This window comes from Sander vitreus, chromosome 11 (assembly GCF_031162955.1).
Source record: "Sander vitreus isolate 19-12246 chromosome 11, sanVit1, whole genome shotgun sequence".
NCBI lineage: Eukaryota > Metazoa > Chordata > Actinopteri > Perciformes > Percidae > Sander > Sander vitreus.
In genome coordinates this window covers 18,757,704-18,770,324 of record NC_135865.1, presented here as the reverse complement: position 1 = coordinate 18,770,324, position 12,621 = coordinate 18,757,704, and the positions used below count along the sequence as shown (strand labels likewise).

The 12,621-nt window shown below is 42.8% G+C and overlaps 1 protein-coding gene across 1 annotated transcript in view; it reads left to right on the top strand.

Annotated features, from left to right (window-relative positions):
• The window catches only part of col4a1 (collagen, type IV, alpha 1), a 47,456-nt gene extending 35,362 nt beyond the window's left edge, over positions 1-12,094 (top strand). The window contains exons 31-52 of the mRNA XM_078262093.1: positions 598-711; positions 2,143-2,310; positions 3,670-3,759; positions 3,888-4,040; positions 4,165-4,263; positions 4,474-4,563; positions 4,913-5,052; positions 5,470-5,596; positions 5,742-5,822; positions 5,958-6,056; positions 6,867-6,917; positions 7,006-7,191; positions 7,352-7,485; positions 7,646-7,718; positions 7,895-7,966; positions 8,155-8,283; positions 8,380-8,478; positions 8,561-8,773; positions 8,881-9,058; positions 9,186-9,300; positions 9,876-10,048; positions 10,479-12,094. Of these exons, the coding sequence (XP_078118219.1) occupies positions 598-711; positions 2,143-2,310; positions 3,670-3,759; positions 3,888-4,040; positions 4,165-4,263; positions 4,474-4,563; positions 4,913-5,052; positions 5,470-5,596; positions 5,742-5,822; positions 5,958-6,056; positions 6,867-6,917; positions 7,006-7,191; positions 7,352-7,485; positions 7,646-7,718; positions 7,895-7,966; positions 8,155-8,283; positions 8,380-8,478; positions 8,561-8,773; positions 8,881-9,058; positions 9,186-9,300; positions 9,876-10,048; positions 10,479-10,560 (2,666 nt within the window). The 3' untranslated portion in view covers positions 10,561-12,094. The remainder of the gene's footprint in view (positions 1-597; positions 712-2,142; positions 2,311-3,669; positions 3,760-3,887; positions 4,041-4,164; positions 4,264-4,473; positions 4,564-4,912; positions 5,053-5,469; positions 5,597-5,741; positions 5,823-5,957; positions 6,057-6,866; positions 6,918-7,005; positions 7,192-7,351; positions 7,486-7,645; positions 7,719-7,894; positions 7,967-8,154; positions 8,284-8,379; positions 8,479-8,560; positions 8,774-8,880; positions 9,059-9,185; positions 9,301-9,875; positions 10,049-10,478) is intronic.
• Positions 12,095-12,621: the final 527 nt, after the last annotated feature.

The window sequence follows — 12,621 nt, the reverse complement described above, 5'->3', positions numbered from 1 at the left end:
TTTTACGGTACAAAGTCCTGCTATGTACGTACATATATAGCTAGCTATATATGCTCCGCTATGTCGCGTCAGCATGCAGCTATAATAGTTAGCTATGAGTATGCTAACGTTAGATTGTAGTGGAACGAAGCAGCACTTTCTAACGTCAAAAATCGCAGATAAAGGCTTCTGAACCAAACACTACACAATCGGACATATTTCAGCAGGAATGTGACCTGGAATTGGGGAGAATTTAACAACATTGCCAGCTAAGATGACATGTTTATTGCCGTTAGCGTGTAGCTACTATAGTGGTATACAGCAGTGGTGGCTGGAAGAGCTGTCATCCCGTCTTCAAAAGGACACTTATGAACGTTTACACTTCATCGCATTAATAATAGACAGTCTATGGTTATTAGTCAAGACGAAGTATTAAAAGTAAAAACATTAACAGAAACAACACAACAACGACGTCGCTACACGGTTTTGGATCAGTGATAAGTCTCGATTGTTTGTAGCTATGACTATTGTATAATAAAGATTTAATAAAAAAATTGTGATGTTTGGTCATAAAGTGTTTCAACACATGCATTGTTTTTCTTTCGCATTCAAAATTAGGTGACTTAGGACCCCCGGGACCTCCTGGACTGGTCGGCTTACCAGGTGCTCCAGGAAAAGGTTCCCCCGGAGCCCCCGGGCCAGAAGGACAAGCTGGAGAGCCTGGACCATTCGGTGAGCACAAACTCATCATCAAAACATATGGACCTTTTTCACATAAGACATTTTGAGATGTCACTAAAGGTAAAGCACAGGTGTTAATAATAAGACTAATGATGGCTTTATTTCATTCAGTTGCTTCAGTTTCAGGCAGTGATGGGAATAATGGTGTTATAAATAACAGCGTTACTTTTTTTCAGTAACGATTAATCTAATTGATTACTCTTCCCATCTTAATAACGCCGTTACCATTACTGCCAAAAAATGCTGTGCGTTAATATATTTGAAGCTGTTTTTTTTCATCAGACCAACTAGATCTCTGAGTACGACGGAGCATTAGGGCCACATCAAAGGAAAAAAGTGCATAAATGCTGACAATTGGCTGAGGTTGAGTAAAATGTCATGGTTAGCCAATCAGAGGTAGAGTTGGGTGGGTGTTCGAAAGCACGCATAGTCAGACACACAACAAACAACACAAGCGAGTCAGTCAACGAGAGAGAGACCGGTATGGTGGCATTATGAAATAAAGGAGAGGGTTAACTTTTCCTGCTACAGATTTTCCACCGTGGTCAGTAAGAAGAGGGGAGACACTTTGTTTCTCTTACTATATGACTCTAGAGCTCGCTCCAAAGCTAATCGCCGTCACTCTCTCATTTCTCCCTCGCTCTATCACCTACTCCCCACACACACACACCAGCGCACAAGTATAAACATCAGGCCACTTACGTTATTTGCTTTTGGTATAGTGCTTAACAAGCATCATTTAATTTTGCCCAGTTGTGGCCTGTTGAGGTGTTGTGTTATTTGTATCGATCCACTATATAAACATATCTACATACATGGCATTTGATTGGAGGCTAGTCTCACTTAGTCCCACAGCAAAATTAAAATAGTTTAGATTTGTGTACATTGTTTCTGTTAATAATGTATTGTATTAAGTGTCCATTTCATTATAATATTCAGATATATCATAAATAATTGAACATGCACATGTATTTTAAGTTCCATTAAAGAGGGGTAGGTGGAGGTGCGGTCACATTTGAGCATTTAAAAATGTACTTTAAAGTAACGCAATAGTTACTTTATGAAGTAACTAGTTACTTTCATCATTTGTAACTGAATAACTAATTTAGTTACTTTTTGGAAGAAGTAACTAGTAACTGTAACTAATTACTTTTTAAAAGTAACTTGCCCAACACTGGTTTCAGGGTCCTGGTATTGTGCATATGTGGAAACTTGAATATACACTTGAATGGATCACAGCCATTGTAATGTAATCGGTAACACCTGTAATATTTCATACACCTGTAATCTTTGTTAAGTCAAAATGTCTGCTATCAGATTGTGAAGCATACTCTTGATTTACCTCACCTAACAACTGTCAAACTGTCAATTGGTGTTGTGGAAGTCACTACAAATATATGTGTATGTGTGCATGTTGAACAGGTAGGGAAGGTGTAAAGGGAGAAAAGGGCTACCCAGGTCCTCCTGGTCTGGACATGCCAGGGCCTCAGGGAGAGAAGGGAACCCCCGGGTTCCCAGGAAGCCCAGGTCCTAAAGGACTGCCAGGGCCGCAAGGCCTACCAGGCAGGGATGGACTGATTGGAAACCAAGGTGAGACTGACTGATGTGTAGGTGTATTTTGTATTTTTGTTGTTGCACTTGCACAAGTAGATAAAGGCCAGTCCCCAATACAATCAACGTAATGTACGTTTCTACAGCATTAATTAATTAAAGCTTTAGTGCAGAACGTTTTTTTATATTAATGAACATCTGTTGCATTCCAGCCATTGCCAAATGAGTTGATAAAAGTTAATTAAGACTATAAACATTCTCTGTATTTCTCAGTATGGCTATGTTTAGAAGCTGGTGTCGTCCGGCAACTTTCACGCGCAGAAACTGAGTCATGATAATTACCTCTTAGTAACTGCGTGGAGGAGGGGTTGTGGGGGCGCGTGCGTGATCACGGGAGGCTTGTATCATGTGGATGCAACAACAGTGGTGTTGTCATTACTTAGAATTCCTCATAGGGGCAAGAAAAACTACGCACTACGGCTTTAAGAATGACTATGTAGTCATCTTCACAATTTGCTGCTCTGTGTTTCTATTTCTTATCAGAAATACCTTTGCCACCATCTGCTTTGCCATTATTGTGTTCAGTGTTAAGATATTGTCAATGAAACTCAACACTTCCTGTTCATGTTTCACATTAAAAGCCTTCCAGGTACAGGAGGGATTATATCCTTTGAGTTGCTGGAAGGCTTTAAACCTGAGCCATCTGTGCAGGAAGTGTTCAGGAGTCATTGGCAGTAGCTTAGTGCCAAATGAAAGAATGGCAAAGTGAAAGTATTTCTGTTTAAAAGAGAAACTCAGAGCAGCAGAGTGGTGAGTATGACATGACGTTGTTGTTATTGTTTAACAATGCAGTGGAGTTAAGGTTTGAGAATTTACTGTGGCAGTAATATACAGTATAAGGTTGAGTATTTAACCTACCATTTAATTTGAAATGAAGAAGGAGAAAGGTTGACTTTTAGTGAATTTTCAGAATCTCCCACCAGTGGTGCTTTCCTGCAGAGGCTGCAATGGATGTATTTTTAAGCCTCTGCGCGTGACAGCTGTGGCCAGAGGCATTGTGTTTTTGGGTTGTCCGTCCCATTCTTGTGAAGACGATATCTCAGGAATTCCTTGAGGGAATTTCTTCATATTTGGCACAAACATCCACTTACTGGACTCGAGGAGGAATGAATGTAAACTGCAACTTGGTAATTCTAGTTTATTTAGATAATCTTTTTAATCTCTTTTGCATTTATGTGTGTGTGTGTGTGTGTTTGTTTGTTTGTGTGCGTGCGTTTGTGTGTGTGTGTGTGTGTGTGTGTGTGTGTCTGTGTGTGTGTGTGTGTGTGTGTGTGTGTGTGTGTGTGTGTGTGTGTGTGTGTGCGCACACGTGCGTGCGTGTGTGTGTTTGTTTACCAGGTTCTAAAGGTGAAATGGGGGTCATGGGGACACCAGGAGTACCAGGATTTCCTGGACCACCTGGTACACCTGGATCTCCTGGACTAAGAGGTGCGGAAACCCAAATTGTGAAAACTATTATGTTTTTTTCCTTCGCCTCTCTCATACTGGTCATACAGTGTACGCTTTTCAGTTTTGGCAGCAATAACAATTTCTATTTTCCACTGTGTCTCTCTCAGGTGATCCCGGCATTACGGGACCAAGAGGCAATGATGGAGAGACTGGAGCTAAAGGAGAAAGGGGAGATCGAGGTCTTCAGGGACCTCCTGGGAACATGAGTGAAGTTGACATGGAGCACATGAAGGGGGAGAAGGGAGATGTTGGAAACCCAGGTATAAAACAACATACAGAGTATATGTGTTGATTTGCTACGGACAGGTCCATTGATGATTGTGTCTATTGAGCCATAGTTTAAGAAATGTCTCAGTTTGGTTTTGAATTCCATTTTCCTATCAGGTGACCCTGGGTTCACTGGAGATAAGGGCCACCGTGGACTTCCTGGTAACCCTGGAATGCCAGGCAAAGATGGAGAGCCTGGATTACCTGGACAACCAGGTGAGCACATGCCCACCTTAACAACAACAAGCTAAAATGTGTTTAATGTCTTTATGGGATATTTAAACCATGTAGACATCATGTGGTCATCATCTCTCTTTGTCATATTTATATCATTTAACTCTTATTTTAGTCAATTCTCATTCACCTGATGAAAATGGAGGCAAATAAAATCAATATTTATTTTTCAATCTCACTGATGTATCTCAGGTGAGAAAGGAGACCCTGGTTTCCCCGGAGAGCCTGGCAGTAGGGGACAACCTGGACAGAAGGGCGCTGTAGGAGAGATGGGAATACCAGGTAAGATGGAAACGCTAACCAGTGTGTGTGTGTGTGTGTGTGTGTGTGTGTGTGTGTGTGTGTGTGTGTGTGTGTGTGTGTGTGTGTGTGTGTGCGTGTGTGTTACAAACATGACATTTGTCCTGCAAAGACAGACGTGTAAACAGCTGTACTGAGAATATTTCAAGCAAGGGAAAACCTACATTTTACATACAATTGTGACAAAGACTCTGTTTAAGGAAAGTTAAATGCAACTCTTGTAAATATCTGCCTTGTGTGTGTGTATGTGTGTGTGTGTGTGTGTGTGTGTGTGTGTGTGTGTGTGTGTGTGTGTGTGTGTGTGTATGTATGTGTATGTATGTGTGTGCAGGTCCGTCTGGTCCAAAGGGTTCTAAAGGAGATATTGGTACACCGGGACATCATGGATTCAGAGGCACAGATGGACAGAAAGGAGACAAGGGAACAGCTGGAGACCCAGGTATTGGGCTCCCAGGACATCCAGGAGAAAAGGTAAATCCACTGGCTAGTACAATTGTTGTTTTATAACAGTAGTTGTATGAAAATAGGCAGAAACTTCTACTGTGGCTCTATAAGCTTGACTGCTCATCTTGTGTGCACTGAACATTGGTAGTGGAGCACTTGCAAGGCTCGGGTGGCAATGAAACTCCCAGTTAAATAATCAGTACAAAAGATGAAACACTATCTTGCAAAAGCCAAAGAGCCCCAAAAAGTTTCTAATATAACAAAACCCATGGATAGACATCAAATTTGGAGAATAAAGAAGGTAATCTGGCAGAGATGGAAATGAAAATGTTTCTGTCAGTTTAAATGTCATATTTACTGTCTTATTCAACTTGTTCTTCTCAACAATCATCAGTACCTACCTGTCTTTACTTAGTATTCCTCTCCACTCCTCTACTCTGCCAGGGTCAGACTGGCCAGCCAGGATTCCCAGGACCACCAGGAGAGAGGGGACTGAAGGGTCTTGAGGGTATGCCTGGCAAGCCAGGACTGCAAGGAACCAAGGGAGACAAAGGAACCATCGGGTATTCAGGTCAGATTTGTATCCTATTTGTCTACAACGCTAGATATAGCAATCATATGTTGTTATTCCATGTGGGTTCTCATTGTGGTGTGTGTGTGTGTGTGTGTGTGTGTGTGTGTGTGTGTGTGTGTGTGTGTATGTGTGTGTTGTACAGGTCAGCCAGGTAGACCAGGCGAGAAGGGTATCCCTGGGCTGCCGGGGTCTGTAGGAGAAACAGGTCGAGACGGTCGGACTGGTAAGTAACTTGCTTATCTTGTGAGATCAGTTTATGTTTAAAGGGTTTTGGCTGTAAAAATCCACTGAGAATTGAATGTGCCTCTGCCATACTACTAAACAGCAACAAATAGTTTGTAAACCTGTTCTCTTCCAGGTGAAGGGGGCCTGCAGGGACCTCCTGGTGTTCCGGGAGAAAAGGGAGAACCTGGAGTGGATGGCATCCCTGGATCCTCAGGGGAGAGAGGAGACCCAGGTTAGTGTAATAGGAGTGAGGAAGAATTTACTAGTTTGTTGAAAAGCTGTCACAGCACAATTATTCTATATCCTCGACGTTCCACTTCCGGGATTGCTCCGTTGCCACCAGAAACTCTGCCGGATTTCACTCATTTCGGCCGGATGTCCGTCACCTTCCGCTTTCTTTGTGTTGGCATTCTAAACTCTGAGGACTATGGTTAACTGCTCCTCAGATCTCTGCAGGGTAAATCCAGACAGCTAGACTATCTGTCCAATCTGAGTTTTCTGTTGCACGAATAAAACAACCTTTGAACGTACATGTTCCACCAAAACAAGTTCCTTCCTGAGGCTATTTTGCAGTGGCACCATGGCTCCGTTTGGCGCTTAGCACCACCCAAGAGGATTGTGATTGGTTTAAAGAAATGGCAATTAACAAGAGCACTTTTTTTCTCAAATCCCGGAATGCTGTGTGGACTTGTCAGACCCTCCTCCACAGCGCTGTGGTGGAAGGTCTGGCAGTGCAAGACTACAGCATAATCAGCCTTATATTTCCTACTCTGGCTTAGGACCCTAAACCCAAACCTTCAAACACTGCAAGCACATTTTACTGAATGACAAAAACTCTTGCCTGAGTAGTCAAACACCACCCATCAGCCATAATGAGGTGTTCAGATAGCAGTGCCTTCTCCAAATATAGTGACAAGTAATAACTGCAGACCCAGGGCAGGTTTAGCTCTATAAACCCTAACATCTGCAGACCCCTCACTACTGATCCAAACTTTACGGACACTGCCTGTAATGTGTTTTCTTTAACTGTCCTTCCCTGCAGGTGCACCCGGCCGAGGTTTTCCCGGACCACCTGGAGTGCTTGGTGGCAAAGGTTAGAGCCCTTCCATGATTGGTTCATAGAATCCCTCCGTCACTGGAGTCAAACAGAGTTTCATCATGTGGCATCTTTCTCTCTCCAGGTGACAAAGGTAGCCCTGGCTTCCCTGGCCCTCCTGGTCATCCAGGTGTCTCTGGTATCAAAGGCGACAAGGGACTTCCAGGCTCACAGGGAGCCCAGGGTGAGACAGGAGAGAGGGGGCTCCCTGGTATCTCTCTGGAGGGCCCTAAGGGAGAGAGGGGAGAAACAGGACAACCCGGAGAAGCAGGTATGCCATATACATGACAGGCTAGCAGTTTATTACATGTATGAGGACCTGTCTATACTGTAGTACAGTATAGAGCCACAGTTACAAGTGAAAATAGTTTGGAATTGAAAAACATATGTTATGTGTTGTATAATGGGTTCTTCTTTTCTTTATCAAACAGGATCCTCTGGAGTACCAGGACCCTCCGGTGTGCCCGGCAGAAATGGCCAAAAGGGAGACAAAGGAGACCAGGGTCTCCCTGGTTTCCAGGGAGAGTCAGGACATAAGGGTGACCCTGGAGTTTCTGGACTTCCTGTATGTCATGAGGCTGTTTTTACATGACTTAAGTTTTTCTTCACTGTACATGTCATATTTTAGTTTATGTGCATGTTAGTGCTGCTTTAATATTATTTTGTGTGTGTGTGTGTGTGTGTGTGTGTGTGTGTGTGTGTGTGTGTGTGTGTGTGTATTACAGGGACAGTCTGGTCTTCCAGGTATTGATGGACAGAAGGGAGAGCGGGGATTGCAGGGTGTCCCTGGCTTCCCAGGTGAGGACAAACAAGTGTGATAGTCTATGACTGTGTGTGTGTGTGTGTGTGTGTGTGTGTGTGTGTGTGTGTGTGTGGAAGATAGCATGTATAGTTTCAGAAATATGAGAGAAAAGATGTGTTTTTATTCCCATTATTGACACTTAAAATACACTATTTTTGAATTCTAACTCTAGGTACAAGGGGTACTTTCGGGGACATTGGATTCAAAGGAGAAGTTGGAGACAGAGGATTCCCAGGAGAAAAGGGTAAAAAAGACCCTTTAGTGTGTCAATATTCTAATTTACCTCTATCTCAATTACTAGAATCATTACAATATATAATTTAGTTTGTGCTTTCTCATGTCTCTAGTAATCGTATAACTTGACCTCAATAAACTGCTAAAAATCAAAATGATCATCTGGAAAAAGTTGTCTAAAGATACTGTGTATATCAGGCAGTGTAGGCCCCCCTGGTCCCCCCGGCCCCAGCATCATGATCAAAGGAGACATCGGGTTCCCAGGGCCTCATGGCCTCCCGGGACCCCAGGGGCCATCTGGGCTCCCTGGACAGAAAGGACTGCAAGGTAACGTTTTGCTTAAAATTATGATCCAACAATTTTTCTCCTGCTCACATGCCCTCCACATCCATTTTTCATTCCATTTTTGTTATTTTCTCTCAGGTGTGACAGGTATTCCAGGGCCAAAAGGTGAAGACGGCATTCCTGGATATCACGGCCAGCCTGGGTCCAAAGGAGATCCTGGCCTTCCGGGGCCACAAGGTGAGAGGCTCACAGGGATTAAAGGTGCGGGTAAAAACTGCTCTGTCGCTCTCATTACTCATTAATTACTCCATGTCTTTAGGACCCAGAGGACATCCTGGCCCCCCAGGTCCTGACGGTGTTCCAGGTCAAGTGGGTCTCCCCGGCCCCTCCTCCATGGATCACGGGTTCCTGGTAACCCGTCACAGCCAAACGGTGGAGGTTCCACACTGTCCTGAGGGAACCTCGCTCATATATGATGGCTACTCCTTGCTCTACGTACAAGGCAACGAACGCTCCCATGGACAGGACTTAGGTAAGAAACACATCGTGAGAAAGAAAGAATAAAAGAAAGAAGTTAGAATCAGGAAAGCACAAAGGGTTTGTGGGATGAATAACATGTCTCTTCGCTCTGTGTTTTAGGTACGGCAGGCAGCTGTCTGAGAAAGTTCAGCCCCATGCCCTTCCTGTTCTGTAACATTAACAACGTGTGCAACTTTGCCTCCCGTAACGACTACTCCTACTGGCTCACCTCCCCTGAGCCCATGCCCATGAGCATGGCACCCATCACTGGTGAAGGCATCAAACCCTTTATCAGCAGGTATAGCAGCATTTCTATTCAAACTGGTTAGGTAAATATGATACTTATTTGACCATCACATACTGTGCTCCTCTAACATGTGTGTGTGTGTGTGTGTGTGTGTGTGTGTGTGTGTGTGCATGGACAGGTGTTCTGTGTGTGAAGCCCCAGCGATGGTGATAGCAATTCACAGTCAGACCATTATGATCCCACCATGCCCTCACGGCTGGGACTCTCTGTGGATTGGCTACTCCTTTGTCATGGTAAGACAAACAGGATCAGGTCTCAAGAATACATTCATTTCTTCCTCACACCCCCGATACGCCAACCAAGCCAAAGTTGTGATGATTCAGTAAAATCTGGGAAGCATTTTCCAGCCAGCAAGTAAAATCAAGCAGAAATGCTCATACACACATGAAAATGGTTTGTTAATTTGTTTTGAGATCAATGTTTGCTTGACTATATTAAGAGGAACATTAGATGGACAATATAATGTAAAAAGACCATGTAAGCAAATGCTGAAAGACTTAATTACATCATGCTGTAAGTACAAGTATCCCAAAACCATTCTACACCAAATCCCCCACATACCCAGCCCAATATCCAAAACTCATCCACTTACCCCATCCTCCATACCAATAACCGTACACCCATAGTAATCAACACATGTACATGCATAAATATATGTACATCTATAGATTTACAGTGTCTGTGGAAGACAACCCCTCCCCCACAGTAACCCTTTCAGAACAACTTTCAGTAATCAAGCAATAGCTCTCTTCAGATTGGGCTTCATTTGGTGGTCAATGAGCCATTTTCATTGTTTGTGTTTGTGTAGCACACCAGTGCTGGGGCTGAGGGATCAGGCCAGGCTCTGGCCTCTCCTGGTTCCTGCCTGGAGGAATTCCGCAGTGCTCCATTCATCGAGTGTCATGGTCGTGGAACCTGCAACTACTACGCCAACTCCTACAGCTTTTGGCTCGCCACCATTGAAGACAATGAGATGTTTACGTAAGACAGAAACACACAGACATTGATTTTCTTGATTCCCCCCATTTCACATTAAAGAGTAACTTATCACCCCTAGAAAATCTTGTTTTTGCTGACCTTCAGTGGTTGAACTTTTCACCTTGCTGCAGTGATGCACAGGTGTACTCCAGGACACCATGACATCACTGGTTGGGTGTGGTTACAAGTCTAACAGAGCACACTTTGACTACACCCAACCACACAGTGATGCTGTAGGTGTTCAGAGCTGAAAAAGGCTTGGAACTTTCAAGCAGAGACGGCAGTGAAACACTGCTTTTTTAGTCTGCTTTTTTAGCCTGGCGTTATGTTACTTTTTAATTTTTTTGCCATTATCACATTTCCTCCACGTTTACATTATGACCTTGGTAATAAAGGTGGACTTCTCATGTTTTTTCTCTCTACCTCTTTCCAGGAAACCTGTCCCCACAACGCTAAAAGCAGGCAATCTCCGAACACACATAAGCCGCTGTCAGGTGTGCATGAAGAGGACATAAACCTCAACACCAGAGTCCTCCTTCCCAACCTGCTAGCAAAACCGCGTGTGCTGACGTCCTCGACTTGGCTTAACGTGCTGTTTTCAAACGATGGTGCTATTTCACTGCATGTGTGAGTGGACAGGGACAGAGATGTGGTTTGCAAAACAGCTGGAGGTTGAACATTACAAACCAGAACACAGAGACCAAGCGGCCTTTGCTTCATGCAGAACACAACATGATCACAACATGTCTCTAAAGAATTGCACCCAGTTTACCACTGCACTGAGTACATGCCCCCTAAACTGGTAAACTGGTGTTCATTTTGTGTGAGTCAGGTGCTATTCAATCTTACTTATCTGCCTTATTCCATTTTGTTTTTTTCTTCTTCCTACCAGTGCCACAGCATTCAAAGATTATAGCCACATATTATTATACATTTTAACTTGTTTAACATACTATATAAAGGATGGGACTTACCACTGGTTACAGACGCTTGACATTTGCTAAATCACCGTAATTTTGGCGACACACACATATATAACTATCACTCTGTTGTAAATATAATGCATTCCTCTCTAACATAGTTCAACATACTCTCCTCAGGTTATTATTGAAATACTTTGTGTGTTATTAAGTCCATTTTTATTTATAAGATTTATGAGAATATGTTGGACTTGAGTGTATCTGAGATTCCACTGATCCAAAAACAGTATTGCAACGTCTGACAATCAGCGCCTTATTAACATACAAAACAGCACTGAAAGAGCATTGGCGTGTGTGTGTATTTGTGTGAGTGTACATATCTGAATGGATTCAAGCTGTTTGGAAGTGTTGTGCTTTTTGTGATGTCTGCATTTATATTGTTGCACAACCCTGTTGTTGACATAATCCCAAACAGATGCACAAAATGAAATAGACAAAAAAAAACTTTCTTTACCTTTACTCTGTCAGAACATTGTGTTTGGCAGCTTGTGTGTTAAATGATTTACTCTTCTCACATTACATGAATCAAATGTTTCTGATCCCAAAGAAATGCACATGTATATATACTTACACATGACATGTACTTGTGATTTTTCTCATGTACTTGGCTGTTCCCGTTTGTGAATTGCTTTTGGTATTCCTGTTGGTTTAACGCAAAACTAAGAGTGAAGGGTCATCACATCATGGTTATGCATTAGAGTAAAACATGGACAGATGACGAGGACTGTATTCATAAGTGTCTATGCAAGTTCAGATGCTTTAAAAGGTCTTATCATAGGTTTGTGTTTTTTCTTTCATATACAGTATTTGGAAATAACATATGTCGTAATCAGTTGGATGAAGGCCTCTTGGACCCCAAACATAGTTTCTGTGTCCCTTTCAGAGCTATTTAAAAATGTAAGCTATTGCTACTGTTACAGTTACAGCAGTTACTCTACACTGACCGTAACCTGTTTTTGTTAGTGTTGTGTGCTTGGTTGTGATGGAATGCTCTATGAAGTACAGTATCAGTAGTAGTCACTTGATTACAGTGGGGATAATCTTAAATAAATAAACAAACAGAACATAACAGATTTCATTTTATATTTTCCAGAACCCATACTGTGCAATTCCTGCAGTAAAGGAATTTGTAGAATATTATATTATATTTTTTTCCATTTGGTTTGCGTGTATCAAATGTGATGTGAAGATTTCTGATTCAGTTCTTGAAAAAGGCCACAGGAGGGCAGCACCAGCACACTTTGTATGTAAGTTGCTGATTCATGTTCTTTAAGCTCTCCATACATGTGGTTCACACACTCTATTGCCACTGGCTATTATTCCAACAAGTGGCAACAAAAGCTGACCTCAAATTCTTGAACCCTAATTTAAGTGCAGCCTCTGCACTAACACTTCCATGGTGCGATGCAGCCAATACCTCAGCACTTCTGTCGGGACTGTGGCCAACAAACCCGTTCACCCCATGAAAACACAAACAGATCGATACGCTCCGCGGAAGACCAGATAACCCCTCCTTTCATCTCTACTCTCGTCTTTCATCTATTACCGGAATCCTATCCCTTGTTTCCTCTCTTGTCACTAGAAGACAAACACAGT